Source organism: Budorcas taxicolor, chromosome X, assembly GCF_023091745.1.
Source record: "Budorcas taxicolor isolate Tak-1 chromosome X, Takin1.1, whole genome shotgun sequence".
Lineage (NCBI taxonomy): Eukaryota > Metazoa > Chordata > Mammalia > Artiodactyla > Bovidae > Budorcas > Budorcas taxicolor.
The window spans coordinates 61731067-61757647 of NC_068935.1; the positions used below are offsets into that span (position 1 = coordinate 61731067).

Genomic DNA, 26581 nt, shown 5'->3' on the forward strand with positions numbered 1-26581 from the left:
CCTCTGTCATCCCCTTCTCCTCCTGTCCCCAATCCCTCCCAGCATCAGAGTCTTTTCCAATGAGTCAACTCTTCGCATGAGGTGGCCAAAGTACTGGAGTTTCAGCTTTAGCATCATTCCTTCCAAAGAAATCCCAGGGTTGATCTCCTTCAGAATGGACTGGTTGGATCTCCTTGCAGTCCAACAACCTTGTCTAACTCAATGAAACTATGAGCCATAACATGTAGGGCAATACAAGAGAGATGGGTCATGGTGGAGAGTTCTGACAAAATGTGGTCCACTGGAGAAGGGAAAGGCAAACCACTTCAGTATTCCTGCCTTGAGAACCCCATGAAGAGTATGAAAAGGCAAAAAGATAGGACACTGAAAGATGAAATCCCCAGGTTGGTAGGTGCCCAATATGCAACTGGAGAAGAGTGGAGAAATAACTCCAGAAAGAATGAAGAGATGGGGCCAAAGTGAAAACAATGCCCAGTTATGGATGTCACTGGTGATGGAAGTAAAGTCTGATGCTGTAAAGAACAATATTGCATAGCAACCTGGAATGTTAGGTCCGTGAATCAAGGTAAATTGGAAGTGGTCAAACAGGAGATGGCAAGAGTGAACCGACATTTTAAGAATCAGTGAACTAAAATGTACTGGGATGGGTGAATTTAACTCAGATGACCATTATATCTACTACTGTAGGCAGGAATCCCTTAGAAGAAATGGAGTAGCCCTCATAGTCAACAAAAGAGTCTGAAATGTAGTACTTGGATACAATCTCAAAAATGACAGAATGATCTCTCTGCATTTCCAAGGCAAATCTTTCAATATCCCAGTAATCCTAGTCTATGCCCCAACCACTAATGCTGAAAAAGCTGAAATTGAATGGTTCTATGAAGACCTACAAGACCTTCTAGAACTAACACCAAAAAAGATGTCCTTTTCATCATCAGGGATTTGAATGCAAAAATAGGAATTCAAGCGATATCTGGAGTAACAGGCAAGTTTGGCCTTGGAGTACAAAATGAAGCAGAGCAAAAGCTAACAGAGTTTGCCAAGAGAATCCACTAGTCATAGCAAACACTCTCTTTCAACAACACAAGAGAAGACTCTACACATGAACATGACCAGATGGTCAATACCGAAATCAGACTGATTATATTCTTTGCAGCCAAAGATGAAGCTCTATAGAGTCAGTAAAAACAAGACTGGAAGCTGTGACTCAGATCATCAACACCTTATAGCAAAATTCAGGCTTAAATTGAAGAAAGTAGGGAAAATCACTAGTCCATTCAGGTATGACCTAAATGAAATCCGACCTAAATGAAATCCCTTCAGTGGAAGTGACAATGAGATTCAAGAGATTAGATTTGATAGACAGAGTATTTGAAGAACTATGGATGGAGGTTCATAATATTATACAGGAGGCAGTGATCAAGACCATCTCAAGAAAAAGAAATGCAAAAAGGCAAAATGGTTGTCTGAGGAGGCCTTACAAATAGCTGAGAAAAGAAGAGAAGCTAAAGGCAAAGGAGAAAAGGAAAGATATACCCATCTGAATGCAGAGTTCCAAAACATAGCATGGAGAGATTAAAAAAAAGCCTTCCTCAGTGATCAATGCAAAGAAATAGAGGAAAACAATAGAACTGGAAAATCTAGAGATCTCTTCAAGAAAATCAGAGATACCAAGGGAACATTTCATGCAAAGATTGGCACAATAAAGGACAGGAACAGTATGGACCGAACAGAAGCAGAAGATATTAAGAAGAGGTGGCAAAAATACACAGAAGAACTGTACAAAAAAATCTTCACGACCCAGATAATCATGATGGTGTGATCACTCACACTCACCTAGAGCAAGACATCCTGGAGTGAGAAGTCATCTGGGCCATAGGAAGCATCACTATGAACAAAGCTAGTGGAGGTGATGGAATTCCAGCTGAGTTGTTTCAAATCCTAAAAGATGATGCTGTGAAAGTGCTGCACTCAGTATGCCAGCAAATTTAGAAAACTCAGCAGTGGCCACAGGATTGGAAAAGCTCAGTTTTCATTCCAATCGCAAAGAAAGGCAATGCCAAAGAATGTACAAGTTGCACTCATCTCACACGCTAGCAAAGTAATGCTCAAAGTTCTCCAAGCCAGGTTTCAACAGGTCATGAACCGAGAACTTCCAGATATTCAAGCTGGATTTAGAAAAGGCAGAGGAACCAGAGATCAAATTGCCAACAGCCGTGGGATCATTGAAAAAGTAAGAGAATTCCAGAAAAACATCTACTTCTGCTTTATTGACTACGCCAAAGCCTTTGACTGTGTGGATCACAACAAACTGTGGAAAATTCCTCAGGAGATGGGAATACCAGACTACCTTACCTGCCTCCTGAGAAATCTATACGCAGGTTAAGAAGCAACAGTTAGAACCAGACATGGAACAATGGACTGGTTCCAAATTGGGAAAGGAGGCTGATACTGTCACCCTGTTTATTTAACTTATATGCAGAGTACATCATGCGAAATGCCAGGGCTGGATGAAGCACAAGCTGGAATCAAAATTGTCAGGAGAAATATCAATAACCTCAGAAACACAGATGACACCACCCTTATGGCAGAAAGCAAAGAGGAACTAAAGAGCCTCTTGATGGAAGTGAAAGAGGAGAGTGAAAAAGCTGGCTTAAAACTCAACACTCAAAAAACAAAGATCATGGCATCAGGGCCCATCATTTCATGACAAATAGATGGGGAAACAATGGAAACAGTGAGAGACTTTATTTTTTTATGCTCCAAAATCACTGCAGATGGTGACTACAGCCATGAAATTAAAAGACCCATGCTCCTTGGAAGAAAAGCTATGACCAACCTAGACAGCATATTAAAAGGCAGAGACATTACTTTGCCTACAAAGGTCCGTCTGGTCAAAGCTATGGTTTTCCCAGTAGTCACATATGGATGTGAGAGGTGGACCATAAAGAAAGCTGAGCACCAAAGAATTGATGCTTTTGAGCTGTGGTGTTGGAGAACTCTTGAGAGTCCCTTGGACTTTAAGGAGATCAAACCAGTATATCCTAAAGGAAATCAGTCCTGAATATTCATTGGAAGGACTGATGCTGAAGCTGAAACTCCAATACTTTGGCTACCTGTTGTGAAGAGCTCACTCATTGGAAAAGTCCCTGATGCTGGGAAAGATTGAAGGTGGGAGAAGTAGGGGATGACTGAGGATGAGATAGTTGGATGGCATCACCGATTCGATGGACATGAGTTTGAGCAAGCTCTAGGAGATAGTGAAGGACAGGGAGGCCTGCTGTGCTGCAGTCCATGGGGTCACAAAGAGTCGGACACAATTGAATGACTGAACTTAACATGGGGTGTTAGTATTCAGCCACAGTCCCATAAAGGAATTCCCATGTGGATTTCAGGAGCTCTTTACCCAATACCCTTGTCTTTGGTGCCTTTCCCTACTGATTCCCAGCTACCTCAACCCTCCAGAATGCTGAACTGTCTTTCTCAACTTGGCCAGATTGCCGTAGTCTGTTGGGAGCCCCTTCCCTATACCATCAGTTAGAAACAGGCTTACAGGCTGTGAGCTAGAAAGCTAGAGTCTGAGACTCAGTCACATTGTTCTCTTCTCCTACACACCACAGCTGACTGTTGCTCAATGTCAGAAGTCATTGGATTCATATATTTGGGCTAGTTTTCTAGTTGGTTTTGTGGGTGGGGGCAAGTTCAGGGCTAAGTACACCAGTGTGGCTGGAAGTGGAAGTTCTCCCACGTGGTTCAGATGTAGAATAAAAGTAGGGGAATGTCTTAGGTTCCAGGGGCTGCTGTAAGAGTACCACAAACTGGGTAGTTTTAAGCCACAGAAATGTATCATCTCCCAGTCATGGAGGCCAGAAGTCCACGATCCAGGCATGGGGAGAGTTGGTTCCTCCTGACGGCCATGAGGGAGGGTGTGTTTCTGGCCTTTCTCCTCGGATTGGAGAGGCTGTCAGTGCCCTGAGTCTTCACATCATCTTTCCTCCATGCATGTCTGTGTCTTCAAGTGTCCCCTGTTATAAATGTGCCTGTCATATTACATTAGGGATACACCAAAGACCTTATTTTAACTGGATTACCTCTGTAAAGACCCTGTCTCCAAATAAGGTTACCTTCTGAGGTGCTGAGCACTAGGACTTCAACACTAGAATTTTGAGGCAGGGGACACTTCAGTCCATAACAGGGAAATTCAGATTCAAGTCTCAGTCCTTCTTCCCTGGATAACCAAGGCTGCCACTACACAATGCCTGCCTCAGCCTTGCAATCACTTGCACCTTTGTTTAACCTGGGGGTCCCTTTCTATCAGGAAACCAACCAGGAGGTGTTTGTAAACAGAATTAGCAAGTTGTATTGAAGATGGTTGAAGACAGTACATAGCTTTCATTATCAGAGGGATTAGATCTGGTTATTCCCCAACCAATTCCAGGCAAATCAACAGGTCTGTGATCTCCATCACAGCTTTCTAGAGGAGTTTAGTTTCACCTTCTTCACATCTGAGAAATGAGCACAAACACTTTTCCACAATGTTACAGGATGTTGCAGGCTTTTGTTGTGGAGATAATGCTGGTAGGGTGGTAATGAGTCACCTTAGTGGCTGTGGCAGGAAAGGCTGATGGGAAATAGATCCTTCGTGGCCAGAGCTAGAGGAGCCCTCAGGGCCCAGTGGGGTACAGTGGGGGGATGTGATGCCTGGTGCCCCGGGGGCCAACAATCCCATGTCATTTTACAAGTTACTTTCAAGGTGACAAAGTTTTGCTGTGGAGTTTTCAATCCTACCCTTGTGAATGTGAACCTCTCCCCACGGGAAGAGCTAGCAGCTGCTCCCATGCCTGGCACACAGTGAACACATCCATGAACATGCCCTGTCCAGAGGAATTGTTTTAGAATCCTTTTTATTGTCAAAGAAAACACAAATATAGCAAACCACATAGGGCAAATGTATAGCTTTATGAATTTTTCTTAGATGACCGCACCCTCCCCTTGTAACCACCAACTGCTTGAAAAATAACTTTGCCACCCACTGCTGGAGCCTCATCATGTACCACATCTGAACCACAACCTTCTCCTGTTCCCCATATGTGACTACTATCCTGACATGTAGACACATCTCTTTGCATTCTTTAATTTTTTTATTACTCAAAAGGGCATCCCCTAGACACAATAATGCAAAGGAATACTACTCAGGCATAAAAAAGAGTGCCACAATGCAATTTGTGGCAACATGAATGGACCTAGTGATTATCATAGTAAGTGAAGGAAGTCAGAAAAAGACAGACAAATATAATATGACCTCACTTATATGTGGAATCTAAACAAATGATACAAATGAACTTATTTACAAAACAGAAACAGGCTCAGAGACATAAAAAACAAACTTATGGTTACCAAAGGGGATAGGGCAGGAGAGGGATAAATTAGGAGTTTGAGATTAGCAGATCCGGACTACTATACATAAAAGAAACAAAGATCTACTGTATAGCATAGGGAACTATATACAATATCTTATATTAATGATAACCTATAATGTAAACAAATCTGGAAAAGAATATATATATATATATATATATATATATATATATATAGATGTGTAACTGAATCTGTGTGGCATACACCTGAAATTAACAGAAAACCAGAAATAAACTACACTTCAATAAAAAATAAGCCCACAGAAAATTTTTGATTTATCTTTTAAGATTCATTTACTCCATAGATCCTCTCGGCCCTTCTTTTTCTTGTCATTTATCTGATGAAGAACCTGGGCCTTTGACCACAGAATTTCCCACAGTCTAGCTTCGTGGGTGGAACTTTCACATTTGCTTATTCCTCTTTGTAAGTTAGCAACTGTTGAGGGTGAACACCGCTGCTTGTGAATGCACTGCGGCAAGCAATATGGTGAGATTCTAATTGTATCATTGGTTTTCCTTTATTAGTCAGCATACATTTGTGAAAAAGATCATGAAGTGGTTCCCTCACCTGCTCTGAGGATGACACATTCTTTTTCTTTTTTAATATCACGATGAACTTTCAGGTTTAAATATATGTGATGGATTTCAAGCCATTGTGATTATTATAATTTATTAAAGCTTGAATTGCTCCATCTTTGTCCAGTGGGAGTGTCTTCACCTTGACCCCTGAGTTCTTTCGATAAGTTCCTTGCAGAACAGTGTCCCTGTGAAGAGCTTCACTTCAGTGCTGGCTGACTGCTTTTTAAAGGTCTTTGTCATGCGTCTTTCACTTCTAGAAGCCTGGTCCCACCTACTTAGTAAAATGCTCCAAGAAAGCGTCATTTCAGCTTTTGTATTATCACAGGTCTTGGGCAGAGATTTAACAACTCGAGGGAATGTGTGCTGGTAAGTTTCGCACACAGACTGTGCTGGATGCGGCTGCATCCTTGGCCCTTCTTTACTTTCAGCTTGGCCACCACATCTTCCTGAAGGAGGTCTCTTGGGTATGCCCATAGCATCTTAGCTCTCCCTTATCATAGCGCTGATCTTGCTGACAGCAATTGTCTGTTTATCCATGTGCCCATTTCCTCTGTTGCCCATGAGACTGAGTGGCAGGGCCTGTTCAATGGCTGGTTCACCTCCATTCCCCCCATGTCTGCCCACTGGCCAGCCTGTTAGGATGTCAACAGATAATTGCTGAACGAATGTCTGTATCCTTCTCCTAGCAGAGTGCTCCTTCGTGGGATTGAAATCTTCCTGTTTCATCTCTTCCCCCTCTCTCAGCACCCCAGCTACTTGGTGAGCCCTAATCGTGTTCTCCAGCCCCAGCCCACCAACACTGTTATTCAAGGCTAGGAAATGGGTTTCTACAAAACAAAGAGCAATTAACTTGAAACTTGTTTCAGCCTCCACTTTGACTTCCTCTTTTAGAAACATTTTTTGGGAAGTACGACAAAGTTCCTCTTCACATTTCCCTACCAAAGTGGCCTTTGGAAAGTTTGGGGTACCCCTGGTGCCCCAGGGCATTCTCTCATCCTGACAGTGACGCTGGAGCTTCCTCTCATGGTCAGGGGCTCCACGCTATCCAGTCCCAGGTTTTTGTGACAGAAAGTTCTCTAATCATTAATGCTTCTTCTTCCATCACTCCCATAAGCCTACACAAATGCTGTTATTTCTGTCATCTTAAAAACAAGCACTTAATTACACTGCTTCGTCCTTCTTCCAAGGGGCCAGATGTCTCCTGAGCCCTTTCAGTTCAGTTAAGTTCAGTTCAGTCACTCAGTTGTGTCCGACTCTTTGCAACCCCATGAATCACAGCATGCCAGGCCTCCCTGTCCATCACCAACTCCCAGAGTTCACTCAAACTCACATCCATCGAGTTGGTGATGCCATCCAGCCATCTCATCCTCTGTCATCCCCTTTTTCTCCTGAGCTCTTTACACCATCCCTAAAGGCAGACCCTAGCCAGGCCTCACCTGCCAGGTTCTGTTTCCTTTTCCCTGTCCCAACCTCACATGGGGTAACCGCTCGCCTCTGCCCCCCGCCCTTCTGATTCTGCCTCTTGCCCAGCGTCAAAGGGGCTTTCCATTCTGAGCCCTGATTGCAGGTCATATCCACCATTCAGCGCCTCTGTTGCCTCAGATCTTGCAGCCCCTGGGCAGGGAGGGAGCTGAGAACACCCCACACGGGGCTTCTCTCCCCCCTGCCCCGCCACCCTAGTCAAAGCCAAAGCTGGTGGCCTTCTCAATGTGTCAGGCCCAGATGACACTGCAGCAGCCTGCGGAGCAGCCTGTCCTATTTTAGCTCTGGTTTCTTTTCTTTTTTGAGCCTGGACTCAACTTTGCCTAATCATCTGACCTCAAGATTTGGCTGTTTCCCAGATTCCTATAGCACTAAGGGAAGTTCCTTCCTATTATGGTGTTTCTCAAGAGGGCACAGAGGATTGCTTTAGGCCAGACAGTGTGCACCCTCCATGCCCCCAGCCTTCTTGACTGGCAGCACAGGGCTATCTTCAGATGTCCCCGAGGGCATCTCAGTTCCTTGATGGAGGAATACTGACCTAGGAAGTGGTTGAAGAAGTGTCTCCCGCTTTATGATAAAACATCTGTAAAGAATTGCTGGCAATACCTCTCTCTCTACTTCACAGTACTGATTTTCTTTTACTTCACATTTTCTGATCCTTCCACCCTCCCTCGAGTTCACATCCATTGCTACAATTTAGACAATCATTAGCTTAAGATAATGATAACCTGCTCTCCTCACCAATGAGTATGATTTTCCCTTTCTTGTTGAGCAATCCTCTATAAGTTCAATGACTAGGTTAGGTCGCACTGGATTGAGGTATATAGGGGTAAGAAAGCTTCCTTCCTGCCCTTCACTATTAAAGTTTTCTTTTTTCTTATTTAGCTGTGCTGAGTCTTAGTTGTGGGGTGAGAACACTTGGTTGTGGCTTGTGGGATCTAGTTCCCAGAGTAAGGATCAAACTTGGGTCCCCTACATTGGGAACTCAGAGTCTTATCCACTGGACCACCAAGGAAGTCTCTAATTTTTTTTTTTTTAAGCATGGGTGGCCGTAAATCTGTGTTGCATGCCTTTGTGATGAGTGCATATTTCTACTCGACCTGGGGGCGTGACTCCCATGGCTACCCCGCGTCACGATGGCCGACGGGAAAAGTGGAAGAGGCTGAGTGGGCTCTGGGGCTTCCTGTCATGGAGGCCGACATCCGCTTGCCTCTCTCGCAGGCCTGGCGCCGGCGCTGGTTCGTGCTGCGGCGGGGCCGGCTGAGTGGCGACCGTGACGTGCTGGAGTACTACCGCAGCCAGCGTGCCAGCAAGCCCATCCGCGCCATCGACCTCAGCGAGTGCGCCGTCTGGAAGCATACGGGCCCAGGCTTCGTTCGCAAGGAATTCCAGAACCACTTCGTGTTTATTGTCAAGACCACGTCTCGCACATTCTATCTGGTGGCCAAGACGGAGGAAGAGATGCAGGTGTGGGTGCACAGCATCAGTCAGGTCTGCAACCTCAGCCACCTGGAGGACAGCACAGGTAAGAGCCAACTCGGGGTGGGGGGTGGGGGGGCTGAGGCGAAGGTGTTGGCCCCAAGTGTGCCAGGGGGGTGGGGGAACTGGGTGGCCAAGCCCGGGCACTGCCCGCAGAGTGTGACGAGCCACTTTGGTCCCTTCAAAGCCGCCCGGTGGCTTTGCCATCATCAGAACATGCAGGCATTGAAAGCACAATGTGGGTGGGGACGTTCTGTACAGCTCTGATTTTCCCCACACTGCTGCTGCTGGTTTTTCTAGAAATATAAAATATTGCTGTCTTTAAAAAAATTCTAGGAACTCCAGGTTTTCTGTGCTAAATTTTAGAAGGCAGAAGTAGGCTGCCTGTCATACGCAGGGAAGGTTTCCGCTTATGTCCAAGTGGCTCAAGGTCTCTGCAACGGAAATGAGTTCTAAGTTTGCTCTGAACCATTTTGGGGCACTGGGAGCAAATGACCCATGTGGCTCTTTGTCTGCCACTCTTGCTCTCTCTTTTACACACACACACACGGACACACATACACACACAGAGACACACACACACACACACACACACACACTGCCGTTTCTATGTGATATACTGGCTATAATGCACTTTAGGTTACAATTAACTCCCCTTCGTGGATGTTGCTGTTGAGCCCTCCCCTTCGTGGATGTTGCTGTTGAGTCCCTGGCACCATGCCTTGATTCTCAAACTACGGACTTCGAATGTTGGTTTCTTTTAGCCTCTTAGCCTAGCAGGCCAACCTTACCCTTAAATCCTGCGGCCTACAGTTGCTTCACCCTTTCCCTCCTTAACTGGGTGCTTTATCGTCTTCCATGGAAATAACCATATTCTAACACTAGGTGGCGGGGAAGAGTCAGAGTTGCATCCCTCTCTAGACAGACATGAGGCTGTGTGTGCTTCCTGCCAATGAAGTCCTTTTCTTTTCACGACGCAGGCAAGCTTACTAGGTGAAGCTACTCAGTTACACCGTTGAACTTTGAGAGCACTCGAGTAAGAGGAAATGAAATAATGGCAGTCTGTTGCCCTTGCTGCAACAGTTTCTTTGCAAAGTTGCACTGAATTTGTCAAGACACTGTGCAACCCAGCAGAGCCTTGCTGCTCATTCTTCACGCCTAGTCCCTACCTTCAGTGTAATTAGATGCATATTTGTGTTTCATGTCGTATGTGACTTCTGTTTCCTCATTTGGCAGTGATGCTAAAACATAGATACGTAACATGTTTCCCAATATGCCAAGGGGAGCAGAAATGAGTAAGGCACCAGGCACAAAACAGAAAGCTCTGGCCTGAAGTTGAAGGGTGGGCAAATCCCCCATCACCTCTTTTGTTCCCTGTAGCCTCCCCCTACCTTCGTTTGGAGGAGGAATAGATGGGGAAACAGTGGAGACAGCATCAGATTTTATTTTTTGGGGGTTCCAAAATCACTGCAGATGATGATTGTAGCCATGAAATTAAAAGATGCTTACTCCTTGGAAGGAAAGTTATGACCAACCTAAATAGCATATTCAAAAGCAGAGACATTACTTTGCCAACAAAGGTCCATCTAGTCAAGGCAATGGTTTTTCCAGTAGTTATGTATGGATGTGAAAGTTGGACTGTGAAGAAGGCTGAGCGCCGAAGAATTGATGCTTTTGAACTGTGGTGTTGGAGAAGACTCTTGAGAGTCGCTTGGACTGCAAGGAGATCCAACCAGTCCATTCTAAAGGAGATCAGCCCTGGGTGTTCTTTGGAAGAAATGATGCTAAAGCTGAAACTCCAGTACTTTGGCCACCTCATGTGAATAGTTGACTCATTGGAAAATACTTTGATGCTGGGAGGGATTGGGGACAGGAGGAGAAGGGGATGATAGAGGATGAGATGGCTGGATGGCATCACCGACTCGATGGACATGAGTTTGAGTGAACTCTGGGAGATGGTGATGGACAGGGAGGCCTGGCGTGCTGCGATTCATGGGGTTGCAAAGAGTCAGACATGACTGAGCGACTGAACTGAACTGAACTGAACTGTAGGGGTTGATTCCTCTTCGTCTGACAACCAAGCCTGAAGGGGCTGTATTGTGGCTTCTCACATAGAGTGTTTGGTTCTGTCTCTGGTAACCACAGGTAGGCAGCACATCATGTGTACCCTGGCCAGTAACTCCATTAAATGCTTTTGTGTATTAGCTCTTCTCCTCCCCAGACCAACTGTGTGGCAGAGGTATTCTGAGCATAACCACTTTATAGAGAAGAAAACTTGGACCAAGCAGGTAACTTGGCCAAGGTCATGACAGCTAGATACTAGAGTCTGCACTTGAATCCAGGCAGTTCTGGGCCACTCTGACTCAAGAATCCTAAATTCCTGCCAACTTGGTTCAAAAGGGAAATCAAAGCAGGCTTTTCATTGAGAGTTTCTGAATGTGGGCTTTACCAGCCATCACACTTTATTTCTTTCATTCCTTTTCCTTAGACATCGCTAGCGGTTAATCATTCACACTGCTCTTTATGTGTTACTTGTCTCTCCTCTGGTGGGCTGTAAATGCCAATGGGGGCAGAGTCTTTGTCTTGGCTGGCAAAGTTAGAACAGTCTCGTGCACATAGTAAGTGCAAGAGAAGGTATCTATATAGACATAAGTAGACATATATGTCTATATCTGCATGCCTGCACATGTGCCCAAATGCATATGTAAGTATATGTATATATATTTGTTATGCATATATATGTGAATATGTTATGAATATATATGTTGAGTGAATAAACAGTGATGAATGCAGAGTTGTGGCTAAGAGCCATGAAGAAGCTGTGTGTAGACTATCTGCAGATTTTTAGGCCAAGAATGATTGCTTTATTTTGCCCTTAATTGATTCAACACTTCACTCTTGGAACATTGGCCTTGTTCCCCAGACGTTGTTTATAGCTTGGGGAAATGGTCTTCTCCATCAGTACAAACACCAGCTGTGATTTTCATCTTCTGTTTGGCCTCTTAGATGCCATCTGAGAAACTGTGTTCTAGCCATTCCTAAACATTCTGCTGGGAAACGATTTGTCCTGCAGATTCCATGGAGAGTGGCTGTCGCGCCCCCTCCTCCGCACAGCCCTCACCCTCCAGCTCCCTTCTCACCAACCCTGCTGTCTGCTCCCTGCCAAGAGATGACCCGAGCACTAGTACTGTAGCCACTGAGGAAACCAGAAGTGAGTCAGAGTTGCCCTTCCTTCCTGATTATCTGATTCTATCCAACTGCGAGACGGGAAGACTGCACCACACCAGGTACGCCTCTGCGCCCGGCCTCCTAGCGCACGCCCCTCCATTGGCAGAACCCACATTGCTTCCTCTTGCAGCCTCTGTGACTGTCATGCCCTCGCTGCGAATCAGGCCGTTTAGCTGTAGCATCTTCTAGTGGCTGTATCTCTGCTCCCCTCACTTCCTGCTGCCGCCAGGGCGGGGCCAGATCCCTATCAACCACTATCAAGGCTGAAGCATGTGGTACACCAAACAGAATGACTCAGGCATTTTGGTGTTGTGGCTTTCATTTCTAACCTTGCATTTTCATTTGTATCTTCCACTTAGATGATGAAAAAAATCAACAAACTTTTTTTTTTTCCCCTGCATCAAGGGGTTGCTGTCACTGAGGGGTGTGGAGGGAATGTCACTATAAAAGTTAAAAAAAAAAAAACAGCGACATTAGAGTCGGGGGAGTGATGGCAGCATGGCCTCTTTTCCCCCACAGCATGGCTTTGCAGTGGGTGGGTGGCTTTCTCCTTCAAACTGCTGCCAAAGGTGTAGCAGTACCAACAGCTGCTGTGGGGACTTGTGACCTTTCAGTCAAATGTCTGTGCTTTTCTTCCCTCAGTCTCCCCACCAGATGTGATAGTTGGTCAAACTCAGAGCGCTCACTGGAGCAGGCTTCTTTTGATGACGTCTTTGTGGACTGCCCACAGCTGCCACCCTCTGGGAGCCTGGCCTGCCCTTCGCACCCCAGGAACGGGTCTCAGGAGGCCCCCTCCATGAGGCCCCAGGCCACCCTGATCTGGATGAAGGATGTCAATGGCCCATCCAGGGACCACTTTTCTTTACCACTGGGGGAAACTTCCTTAAATTCTGCCATCCAGGTAGATCAAAACCAAGCTTCCTTGCCCTATGGGGTAAAAGAACTAGACGTGATGTCTAACACACCCCCTCCTCGCCCCCCTAAGCCAAGCCATCTCTCTGAATGGTGGCACAAGGAGCAGTTCCTGTGCAGAGGGCCCAGTAGCCTCAAGAAGCCGGAAGGCACTGTGGTGCCTAGAAGAATTTCCCTTTCCGGTTTAGACAACATGAGGACCTGGAAAGGTAAGTACTGGATGATGCTAAACTTCAGGTACTCACAGCAGCCGGCTCCTCTTTCCTCTGTGTTTCCATGTCACGGCATTGTTCAGCCAATTTCCTCAGGCCATTCCAGTGTCCTAGCGAGGTCAGGCCCTGGGTGAAAGTGCACATCTGGAAACCCCCCACTCCGATCCCAGCGTCCCCCAGCTCATCCCCGTCTGCAGACTGGGAGATATCCTTGGTCCCTGTAGATGCTGAAAGAACTCAGACTCCTGGTGCCCTAGCTGTGCCCCTGCCCACATGATGGCCTCCCCTCGTGAGACCAGGCTCCTGGTGTTCATTTGGAGTCACTCAGGGACCCACTTGGTACAGAAGGTGGTGTCTTTGGCTTCTGCCGAGGGGGTAGAGTGGAGCTCTTGTCTTCTCAGTTCAGTTAAGTCGCTCAGTCGTGTCCGACTCTTTGCGACCCCATGAATCGCAGCACGCCAGGCCTCCCTGTCCATCGCCAACTCCCGGAGTTCACTCAGACTCACGTCCATCGAGTCAGTGATGCCATCCAGCCATCTCATCCTCTATCATCCCCTTCTCCTCCTGCCCCCAATCCCTCCCAGCATCAGAGTCTTTTCCAATGAGTCAGCTCTTCACATGAGGTGGCCAAAGTACTGGAGTTTCAGCTTTAGCATCATTCCTTCCAAAGAACACCCAGGACTGATCTCCTTCAGAATGGACTGATTGGATCTCCTTGCAGTCCAAAGGACTCTCAAGAGTCTTCTCCAACACCACAGTTCAAAAGCATCAATTCTTCGGCGCTCAGCCTTCTTCACAGTCCAACTCTCACATCCATACATGACCACAGGAAAAACCATAGCCTTGACTAGACGGGTCTTAGTCGGCAAAGTAATGTCTCTGCTTTTGAATATACTATCTAGGTTGGTCATAACTTTTCTTCCAAGGAGTAAGCATCTTTTAATTTCATGGCTGCAGTCACCATCTGCAGTGATTTTGGAGCCCCAAAAAATAAAGCCTGACACTATTTCCACTGTTTCCCCATCCGTTTCCCATGAAGTGATGGGACTGGATGCCATGATCTTCGTTTTCTGAATGTTGAGCTTTAGGCCAACTTTTTCCACTTTCCAATTTCACTTTCATCAAGAGGCTTTTTAGTTCCTCTTCACTTTCTGCCATAAGGGTGGTGTCATCTGCATATCTGAGGTTATTTATATTTCTCCCAGCAGTCTTGATTCCAGCTTGTGTTTCTTCCAGTCCAGCGTTTCTCATGATGTACTCTGCATATAAGTTAAATAAGCAGGGTGACAATATACAGCCTTGACATACTCCTTTTCCTATTTGGAACCAGTCTGTTGTTCCATGTCCAGTTCTAACTGTTGCTTCCTGACCTGCATACAGATTTCTCAGGAGGCAGGTCAGGTGGTCTGGTATTCCCATCTCTTTCAGAATTTTCCAGTTTATTGTGATCCACACAGTGAAAGGATTTGGCATAGTCAATAAAGCAGAAATAGATGTTTTTCTGGAACTCTCTTGCTTTCTCCATGATCCAGCAGATGTTGGCAGCTTGATCTCTGGTTCTCTGCCTTTTCTAAAACCAGCTTGAACATCAGGGAGTTCACGGTTCACATATTGCTGAAGCCTGGCTTGGAGAATTTTGAGTATTACTTTACTAGCGTGTGAGATGAGTGCAATTGTGTGATAGTTTGAGCATTCTTTGGCATTGCCTTTCTTTGGGATTGGAATGGAAACTGACCTTTTCTGGTCCTGTGGCCACTGCTGAGTTTTCCAAATTTGCTGGCATATTGAGTGCAGCACTCTCACAGCATCATCTTTCAGGATTTGAAATAGCTCAACTGGAATTCCATCACCTCCACTAGCTTTGTTCATAGCGATGCTTTCCAAGGCCCACTTGACTTCACATTCCAAGATGTCTGGCTCTAGATTAGTGATCACACCATCATGATTATCTGGGTTGTGAAGATCTTTTTTGTACACTTCTGTTGTGTATTCTTGCCACCTCTTCTTAATATCTTCTGCTTCTGTTAGGTCCAGACCATTTCTGTCCTTTATTGAGCCCATCTTTGCATGAAATGTTCCCTTGGTATCTCTAATTTTCTTGAAGAGGTCTCTAGTCTTTCCCATTCTGTTGTTTTCCTCTATTTCTTTGCATTGATCACTGAAGAAGGCTTTCTTATCTCTTCTTGCTATTCTCTGGAACTCTGCATTCAGATGCTTATATCTTTCCCTTTCTCCTTTGCTTTTTGCCTCTCTTCTTTTCACAGCTATTTGTAAGGCCTCCCCAGACAGCCATTTTGCTTTTTGCATTTCTTTTCCATGGGGATGGTCTTGATCCCTGTCTCCTGTACAGTGTCACAAACTTCATTCCATAGTTCATCAGGCACTCTATCTATCAGATCTAGACCCTTAAATCTATTTCTCACTTCCACTGTATAATCATAAGGTATTTGATTTAGGTCATACCAGAATGGTCTAGTGGTTTTCCCTACTTTCTTCAATTTGAGTCCGAATTTGGCAATAAGGAGTTTATGATCTGAGCCACAGTCAGCCCTGGTCTTGTTTTTGTTGACTGTATAGAGCTTCTCCATCTTTGGCTGCAAAGAATATAATCAATCTGATTTCGGTGTTGACCATCTGGTGATAACCATGTGTAGAGTCTTCTCTTGTGTTGTTGGAAGAGGGTGTTTGCTATGACCAGTGTGTTCTCTTGGCAAAACTCTATTAGTCTTTGCCCTGCTTCATTCCACATTCCAAGGCCAAATTTGCCTGTTACTCCAGGTGTTTCTTGACTTCCTACTTTTGCATTCTAGTCCCCTATAATGAAAAGGACATCTTTTTTGGGTGTTAGTTCTAAAAGATCTTGTAGGTCTTCATAAAACCGTTCAACTTCAGCTTCTTCGGCATTACTGGTTGGGGCATAGACTAGGATAACTGTGATATTGAATGGTTTGCCTTGGAGATGAACAGAGATCATTCTGTCATTTTTGAGATTGCATCCAAGTACTGCATTTCAGACTCTTTTGTTGACCATGATGGCTACTCCATTTCTAGTTGTCAACAATTGCATCAGCCTCATCCTTCATGCCACCTAATGTGTTCTTTCCAACTTCTCCCCGGCTAAGCTGAAGTGCTTTTGGCCAAGCTATCACCATCGAGGTGATGCAAACCTAGCCATCTCAGCTTGGTCCATTGGCATGCCCTCCTGGAGCCCCCTTTGGCCTTTTTCTGGAAATCTGTTGATTCCCAGGGGGTTCTGTGCACACTTTCTCTCTCCTTCTCTCCTGCTGCATCTCCATCCAAATGTGTTCTTTTGCATGAAAGTAAACAGAGGCTAAAACTCTTTGCCATGAAGTTATGGGACCAGATGCCATGATGTTAGTTTTCTGAATGTGGAGCTTAAGCCAACTTATTTTATTGGAAGGAAGAGTGGAAACGAAAGCACTTAAGTGGATCTTTTGCTGCAACTTATTGGAAAGGTAAAGGTCATTACCTTATAGAAAAGGTAAAGATAAAGGTAAAGACATTCACGTCTCGCCTTGGTGGCCAGGGAAGTCACCCTTCCTGAGGCTGGCTCTCATTGTCACTATGTTCCAAGGTGTGCTCGTCAAAGAGAGACTGAAATGCCAGACTGAGAGACCCCATCTTGGGCAGATTGGTGTCATGGTCACCAAGTTTGTTGATGGATCTCCCCTCTTATTCAGGTTATGAGTCTTGGTGAAATGATGCAAGCAGAAGTATGTTGTCAGTGGTCAGCTGGCATGGTTCCAGTAGGGACTGATGCACCCTTTTTTTCAAAGGTGCAGCACAGATTCTGTTGCATTCTGCCTCTTGCTCTCTGAGTCATTATGGTTTAATTTCTTGATGTCATGAGGATTTTGGGATTCAGCCACCTTGTTGGTTCTTCCCAAACAGTGTTGAACAGGAAGCCACCATGGCTCTCGGTGAAGGGTGTCTGGCTAACTGGGAGGTTTGTTTTGAAAATCAGTTGGAATGAGTATCCACCACATTGTTGGTTCCAGCATGTAATAGGTGTTTAATATTTTTTTCTGTGTCACATTTTTCCTGTTAAATATTTTCATGACTGGATAAGGAAATCATTATGACTAATGGTTTATCTCAACCCAAATGTCTTCCTCAAGTAATGTGGAATCTTGTATTCAGTACATTGATCTGATCTTTACTTTGAGGAAATGTAATATGTAAATCTGAGCCACAGTCAGCTCCCAGTCTTGTTTTTGCTGAATGTATAGAGCTTCTCCATCTCTGGCTGCAAAGAATATAATCAATCTGATTTTGGTGTTGACCATCTGGTGATGTCCATGTGTAGAGTCTTCTCTTGTGTTGTTGGAGGAGGGTGTTTGCTATGACCAGTGTGTTCTCTTGGCAAAACTCTAGTCGCCTTTGCCCTGCTCCATTCTGTATTCCAAGGCCAAATTTGCCTCTTATCCCATGTGTTTCTTGACTTCCTACTTTTCCATTCCAGTCCCCTATAATGAAAAGGACATCTTTTTTGGGTGTTAGTTCTAGAAGGTCTTGTAGGTTTTCATAGAACCGTTCAACGTCAGCTTCTTCAGCATTACTGATTGGAGCATAGACTTGGATTACTGTGATATTGAATGGTTTGCCTTGGAAATGAACAGAGATCATTCTGTCGTTTTTGAGACTGCATCCAAGTACTGCATTTTGGACTCTTTTGTTGACCATGATGGCTACTCCATTTCTTCTGAGGGATTCCTGCCCACAGTAGTAGATATAATGGTCATCTGAGTTAAATTCACCCATTCCAGTCCATTTTAGTTCGCTGATTCCTAGAATGTCGATGTTCACTCTTGCCATCTCCTGTTTGACCACTTCCAATTTGCCTTGATTCATAGACCTAACATTCGAGGTTCCTATGCAATATTGCTCTTTACAGCATCGGACCTTGCTTCTATCATCAGTCACATCCACAACTGGATATTGTTTTTGGTTTGGCTCCATCCCTTCATTCTTTCTGGGGTTATTTCTCCACTGATCTCCAGTAGCATATTGGGCACCTACCGACCTGGGGAGTTCCCCTTTCAGTATCCTATCATTTTGCCTTTTCCTACTGTTCATGAGGTTCTCAAGGCAAGAATACTGAAGTGGTTTGCCATTCCCTTCTCCAGTGGACCACAATATACAAGGCTGTATATTGTCACCTTGCTTATTTAACTTATACGCAGAGTACATCATGAAAAACACTGGGCTGGAAGAAACACAAGCTGGAATCAAGATTGCTGGGAGAAATATCAATAACCTCAGATATGCAGATGACACCGCCCTTATGGCAGAAAGTGAAGAGGAACTAAAAAGCCTCTTGATGAAAGTGAAAGAGGAGAGTGAAAAAGTTGGCCTAAAGCTCAACATTCAGAAAACTAAGATCATGGCATCTGGTCCCATCCCTTCATGGGAAATAGATGTGGAAACAGTGGAAACAGTGTCATACTTTGTTTTTTGGGGCTCCAAAATCACTGCAGATGGTGACTGCAGCCATGAAATTAAAAGACGCTTACTCCTTGGAAGGAAAGTTATGACCAACCTAGATAGCATATTCAAAAGCAGAGACATTACTTTGCCAACAAAAGTCCATCTAGTGAAGGCTATGGTTTTTCCAGTGGTCATGTATGGATGTGAAAGTTGAACTGTGAAGAAAGCTGAGTGCTGAAGAATTGATGCTTTTGAACTGTGGTGTTGGAGAAGACTCTTGAGAGTCCCTTGGACTGCAAGGTCCAACCAGTCCATTCTAAAGGAGATCAGTCCTGGGTGTTCTTTGGAAGGAATGATGCTAAAGCTGAAACTCCAGTACTTTGGCCACCTGATGTGAAGTGTTGACTCATTGGATAAGACTCTGATGCTGGGAGGGGTTGGGGGCAGGAGGAGAAGGGGATGACAGAGGACGAGATGGCTGGATGGCATCACCGACTCTATGGACATGAGTTTGAGTGAACTCTGGGAGTTGGTGATGAACAGGGAGGCCTGGCGTGCTGCAGTTCATGGGGTTGCAGAGTCGGACATGACGGAGCGACTGAACTGAACTGAACTGACTGAATATGTAAATGTGTGAAATCTTCATGCAATTTTGAAAATGACTCCTTCTCTCCCCCAAATGTGGAAAACACATACATACCTGTCAACACACACCTGTAATGAATTATACCTCCTGTACTAGGCCGACTGGTTCTCAGAGCCTCTACCTAGCACTTTATCTCCATGTTTATTTGATCCCTACTTCATTATCTAGTATTTTACTATAGTTTCTTTACATATTTTTCTTACTTGAATGATGCACTATCTTTTATATTTCACACGAGGAACTGTGTTTATGGCTTTAAAGGTTATATTAGAAACCAATACAATATTGTAAAGTAATTAGCCGCCAATTAAAATAAATTTTTTTAAAGTAATTATCTTTAAAAAATCTAAATAAACTATGTTTAACTCTCTTAATTTCCCCACTCCAAATCCCATAAAAAGATTTAAAATACAACTGTATTATTGAAAATTTCACACATTTACAAAAGTAGGAGATGGTATGATGAACTCCCATGTATCCATCCCCCAGTTCAGTTCAGTCACTCAGTCATGTCAGACTCTTTGTGACTCCATTGACTGCAGCATGCCAGGCTTCCCTGTCCCCTACTATCTCCCAGAGTTTGCTCAAACTCATGTCGATCGAGTTGGTGATGCCATCCAACTATCTCATCCTCTCTCATCCCCTTCTCCTGCCTTCAATCTTTCCCAGTATCAGGGTCTTTTCTGATGAGTCAGTTCTTCACATCAGGTGGCCAAAGTATTGGAGCTTCAGCGTCAGCTTCAGCATCAGTCCTTCCAAGGAATATTCAGGGTTGATTTCCTTTAGGATTGATTGGTTTGATCTCCTTCTAGTCCAAGGTACTCTCAAGAGTCTTCTCCAACACCACAGTTCAAAAGCATCAATTATTGAGCAATAAGCTTTCTTTATGGCCCAGGTCTCACATCCACACATGGCTACTAGAAAAAACATAGTTTTGACTATACAGACCTTTGTTAGCAAAGTAATGTCTCTGCTTTTTAATATGCTACCTAGGTTTGTCATAGCTTTTCTTCCAATGAGCAAGTGTCTTTTAATTTCGTGGCTTCAGTGATTTTGGAACCCAAGAAAATAAAGTCTCACTATTTCCATTGTTTCCCCATCTATTTGCCATGAAGTGATGGGACCAGATGCCATGATCTTAGTTTTTTGAATATTGAGTTTTAAGTCAACTTTTTCACTCTCTTCTTTTCACTTTCATCAAGAGGCTGTTTAGTTCCTCTTCACTTTCCACCATAAAGGTGGTGTCATCTGCGTATCTGAGATTATTGATATTTCTCCTAGCAATCTTGATTCCAGCTTGTGCTTCATCCAGCTTGGCATTTCTCATGATATACTCTGCATATAAGTTAAATAAACAGGGTGACAATATACAGCCTTGACATACTCCTTTCTCAATTTGGAACCGATCCATTGTTCCATGTCCTTTTCTAACTGTTGCTTCTTTTTCATTTTTTATTTATTTATTTATTTAATTTATTTAAATTGGAGGCTAATTACTTTACACTATTGTATTGGTTTTGCTGTACATCGACATGAATCCACCATGGGTGTACACTTGTTCCCCATCCTGAACCCCCCTTCCACCTCCTTCCCCATCCCATCCCTCTGGGTCATCCAAGTGCACCAGCCCCAAGCATCCTGTATCATGCATCGAACCTGGACTGGTGATTCGTTCCACATATGATATTATACATGTTTCAAAGCCATTCGCCCAAATCATCCCACCCTCTCCCTCTTCACAGAGTCCAAAAGACTGTTCTATACATCTGTATCTCTTTTGCTGTCTAGCATATAGGGTTATGGTTACCATCTTTCTAAATTCCATATATATGCTTTAGTATACTGTATAGGTGTTTTTCTTTCTGGCTTACTTCACTCTGTATAATATGCTCCAGTTTCATCCACCTCATTAGAACTGATTCAAATGTATTCTTTTTAATGGCTGAGTAATACTCCATTGTGTATATATACCATGGCTTTCTTATCCATTCATCTGCTGATGGACATCTAGGTTGCTTCTACATCCTGGCTATTGCAAACAGTGCTGTGATGAACATTGGGGTACACGTGTCTCTTTCAATTCTGGTTTCCTCGGTGTGTATGCCCAGCAGTGGGATTGCTGCATCGTATGGCAGTTCTATTTCCAGTTTTTTAAGGAATCTCCACACTGTTCTCCAAAGTGGCTGTACTAGTTTGCATTCCCACCAACAGTGTAAGCGGGTTCCCTTTTCTCCACACCCTCTCCAGCATTTATTGCTTGTAGACTTTTGGATAGCAGCCATTCTGACTGGCGTGAAGTGGTACCTCATTGTGGTTTTGATTTGCATTTCTCTGATAATGAGTGATATTGAGCCTCTTTTCATGTGTTTGTTAGCCATCTGTATGTCTTCTTTGGAGAAATGTCTGTTTCGTTCTTTGGCCCATTTTTTGACTGGGTGGTTTAGTTTTCTGGAATTGAGCTGTAGGAGTTGCTTGTATATTTTTGAGATTAATTCTTTGTCAGTTGCTTCATTTGCCTTTATTTTCTCCCATTCCAAAAGCTGTCTTTTCACCTTGCTTATAGTTTCCTTTATTGTGCAGAAGCTTTTAACTTTAATTAGGTCCCATTTGTTTATTTTTGCTTTTATTTCCAATATTCTGGGAGGTGGGTCATAGAGAATCCTGCTGTGGTTTATGTCGGAGAGTGTTTTGCCTATGTTCTCCTCTAGGAGTTTTATAGATTCTGGTCTTAGTTTAGGTCTTTAATCCATTTTGAGCTTATTTTTGTGTATCATGTTAGAAAGTGTTCTGGTTTCATTCTTTTACAAGTGGTTGACCAGTTTTCCCAGCACCACTTGTTAAAGAGATTGTGTTTTCTCCATTGCATATTCTTGCCTCCTTTGTCAAAGATAAGGTGTCCATAGGTGTGTGGATTTATCTCGGCTTGTATTTCGTTCTGTTGATCTATAATTCTGTCTTTGTGCCAGTACCATACTGTCTTGATGATGACTGTGGCTTTGTAGTAGAGCCTGAAGTCAGGCAGGTTGATTCCTCCTATTCCATTCTTCTTTCTCAAGATTGCTATGGCTATTCGAAGTTTTTTGTATTTCCACAGAAATTAGAAATTATTTGTTCTAGCTCTGTGAAAAATACCATTGGTAGCTTGATAGGGATTGCATTGAATCTATAGATTGCTTTGGGCAGTATACTGATTTTCACTATATTGATTTTTCCGATCCATGAACAAGGTATATTTCTCCATCTATTAGTGTCCTCTTTGATTTCTTTCACCAGTGTTTTATAGTTTTCTATATATAGGTCTTTAGTTTCTTTAGGTAAATATATTCCTAAGTATTTTATTCTTTTCATTGCAATGGTGAATGGAATTGTTTCATTAATTTCTCTTTCTATTTTCTTATTATTAGTGTATAGGAATGCAAGGAATTTCTGTGTGTTGATTTTATATCCTGCAACTTTACTATATTCATTGATTAGCTCTAGTAATTTTCTGGTGGAGTCTTTAGGGTTTTCTATGTAGAGGATCATATCATCTGCAAACAGTGAGAGTTTTACTTCTTTTCCAATTTGGATTCCTTTTCTTTCTTTTTCTGCTCTGATTGCTGTGGCCAAAACTTCCAAAACTATGTTGAATAGTAGTGGTGAGAGTGGGCACCCTTGTCTTGTTCCTGACTTTAGGGGAAATGCTTTTATTTTTTCACCATTGAGGACAATGTTTGCTGTGGGTTTGTCATATATAGCTTTTATTATGTTGAGATATGTTCCTTCTCTTCCTGCATTCTGGAAGGTTTTTAATCATAAATGGATGTTGAATTTTGTCAAAGGCTTTCTCTGCATCTGTTGAGATAATCACATGGCTTTTATTTTTCAATTTGTTAATGTGGTGAATTACATTGATTGATTTGTGGATATTGAAGAATCCTTGCATCCCTGGGATAAAGCCCACTTGGTCATGATGTATGATCTTTTAAATGTGTTGTTGGATTCTGATTGCTAGAATTTTGTTAAGGGTTTTTATATCTATGTTCATCAGTGATTTTGGCCTGTAGTTTTCTTTTTTTGTGGCATTTTTGTTAGGTTTTGATATTAGGGTGATGGTGGCCTCATAGAATGAGTTTGGAAGTTTATCTTCCTCTGCAAGTTTCTGCAAGAGTTTAAATAGGATAGGTGTTAGCTCTTCTCTAAGTTTTTGGTAGAATTCAGCTTTGAAGCTGCCTGGACCTGGGCTTTTGTTTGATGGAAGATTTCTGATTACAGTTTCAATTTCTGTGCTTGTGATGGGTCTGTTAAGTTTTTCTATTTCTTCCTGGTTCAGTTTTGGAAAGTTGTACTTTTCTAAGAATTTGTCCATTTCTTCCAAGTTGTCCATTTTATTTGCCTATAGTTGCTGATAGTAGTCTCTTGTTTTTTTTTTTTTTTTTAATGTAATACTGTTTATTTAACTTCAAAAACATTTCAACATTCTAAACATACAAAAAAAATAACAGAACATTGCAGATCGTGTTTAGTACAGAAGGTTCTTGAACTTTCACTGGTGCAGTGGCTCTTGGCTTTGCTGACAATGAACAGTTCTACAGTTTGTTTAAAAAAAAAAACAACAGTTTAAAACTACCGCACTTCAACTAAAAAGGATCCAAAACACTTCTCATGCCTGCTGACCGCCCACCCCCCCCACTCTTCCACAGCTAAGAATGGCAGTGGGATGCTATGTCACTATATACAAAAACAAGACAACCTGAAGCTAAATGGATGCCCACTGCAGTGTCCACAGGTCCAGCCCCACAGTGCACGCCCTGAGCTACAGCCCCTCCGGAAGGCATTGCCCCCACAGCCTCCACACCAAGCAAGGAGCATCAAGAGTGTGTCTCGGTTGCTTTGTTCTTTTTACAAACTATAGATATGTACAGTTGAGAACTCGGGATTTCTAGCCCATGACCATAGAATTAACACACCACCTTACAAATTAAAAAAAAAAATGCCAGAAACATCTTTAAATGCCTTGTCACACCAACAGCAAAGTGCACAGAGTGAGAACATGAGAGCCTTTCATTTTAAAAACTTTTGGAAATATGTACAACTTTGATACAGTTTCCAGGTGCTCCAGACACCCATGGCCACTTAATGTAAACCACTGACAATTGCTAGAGCACTAAGATATGATCATGATCCAATTGGGTAATTAAACCTAATGAGGGCAACAGACACATCTTGGGTGAGAGGTGTGTCAATCAAGGCGCTCCCTACTCTAAGGTATTCACAAGGAGACAGATCAACAGTTTTTTTTTTTATTTATTTATCCTGTTCCTCCTCCTCCTCCTCCTCTTCGTCTTCCTCTTCCACCTTTTTCCGGGCAACTTTAGCAGCACCCTTGACGCCATCAAACTTCCCTTTAGACTTATAGTCTGCGACATCCTTCTCATACTTCTCCTTCAGCTTCGCTGCCTTGTTGATGTATGGCTGCTTCTCACTGTCACTTAAGTTATTCTACATCTCACCCAGCTTCTTCGCCACATCTCCAATAGAGATGCCAGGGTCTGCAGACTTGATCTTGGGGCGGAATTCAGAGCAGAATAGGAAAAATCCAGACGGTGGTCTCTTGGGGGCATTAGGGTCCTTCTTCTTGCCTCCTTTAGCTGGTCCGTAATCCTTCATTTCCCGATCATAGCGCACTTTATCCGCCTTTGCCATTTCATCGAACTTCGACTTCTCTTTCCCGGACATGGTCTTCCACCTCTCAATTGACAGGGACCTCTGGGTTTTTCTTCTTATGTTCCTCTCTGCACGTCTGCACAAAGAAGGCATAAGCAGACATCTTGCCCTTTGGTTTCTTGGGATCACCTTTAGCCATCTGTATTTTTCGTTAGTCTCTGATAGTAGTCTCTTATGATCCTTTTCATTTCTGTGTTGTCTGTTGTGATCTCTCCATTTTCATTTCTAATTTTATTGATTTGATTTTTCTCCCTTTGTTTCTTGATGAGTTTGGTTTATCGTTTGTCAGTTTTATTTATCCTTTTAAAGAACCAGCTTTTGGCTTTATTGATTTTTGCTATGGTCTCTTTTGTTTCTTTTGCATTTGTTTCTGCTCTAATTTTTAAGATTTCTTTTCTTCTACTAACCGAGGGGTTCTTCATTTCTTCCTTTTCTAGTTGCTTTAGGTGTAGAGTTAGGTTATTTATTTGACTTTTTTCTTGTTTCTTGAAGTATGCCTGTATTGCTATGAACCTTCCCCTTAGCACTGCTTTTACAGTGTCCCACAGGTTTTGGGTTGTTGTTTTTTCATTCTCATTCATTTCTATGCATATTTTGATTTCTCTTTTGATTTCTTCTGTGATTTTTTGGTTATTTAGCAGCGTGTTGTTCACCCTCCACATGTTGGAATTTTTAATAGTTTTTCTCCTTTAACTGCGATCTAATCTCATTGCATTGTGGTCAGAAAAGATGCTTGAAATGATTTAAATTTTTTTGAATTTACCAAAGCTAGATTTATGGCCCAGGATGTGGTCTATCCTGGAGAAGGTTCCGTTTGTGCTTGATAAAAAGGTGAAATTCATTGTTTTGGAGTGAAATGTCCTATAGATATCAATTAGGTCTAACTGATCTATTGTATCATTTAAAGTGTGTTATTTGTTGTTTTTCCCTTGCTGTTTTTAATATTTGTTCTTTCTGTTTGATCATTGTTAATTTGATTAATATGTATCTTGGAGTGTTTCCCCTTGGGTTTATCCTGTTTGGGACTCTTTGGGTTTCTTGGACTTGGGTGATTATTTCCTTCCCCATTTTAGGGAAGTTTTCAACTATTATCTCCTCAAGTATTTTCTCATGGTCTTTCTTTTTGTCTTCTTCTTTGGGGATTCCTATGATTCAAATGTTGGTGCGTTTAACTTTGTCCCAGAGGTCTCTTAGACTGTTCTCATTTCTTTTAATTTGTTTTTCCTTTTTCCTCTCTCTTTCATTTATTTCTACCATTCTATATTCTACCTCGCTTATCCTATCTTCTGACTCTGTTATTCTACTGTTGGCTCCCTCCATGTGTTTTTGATCTCATTTATTCCATTATTCATTATATATTGACTCTTTTTATTTCTTCTAGGTTTTGTTAAACCTTTCTTGCATCTTCTCAGTCCTTGTCTCCAGGCTAGTTATCTGTAACTCCATTTTGTTTTCAAGATTTTGGATCATTT

At 43.1% G+C, this 26581-nt stretch overlaps 1 protein-coding gene and 1 pseudogene across 1 annotated transcript in view; one reads left to right on the plus strand and one right to left on the minus strand.

Moving 5' to 3' along the window:
• GAB3 (GRB2 associated binding protein 3) overlaps positions 1-26581 on the plus strand; it is a 90451-nt gene that overhangs the window by 20729 nt on the left and 43141 nt on the right. Inside the window, exons 2-4 of the mRNA XM_052663681.1 lie at positions 8700-9003; positions 12031-12244; positions 12828-13306. Coding sequence (XP_052519641.1) covers positions 8700-9003; positions 12031-12244; positions 12828-13306 — 997 coding nt within the window. The remainder of the gene's footprint in view (positions 1-8699; positions 9004-12030; positions 12245-12827; positions 13307-26581) is intronic.
• On the minus strand, positions 24690-25266 carry LOC128070365 (high mobility group protein B3-like; annotated as a pseudogene).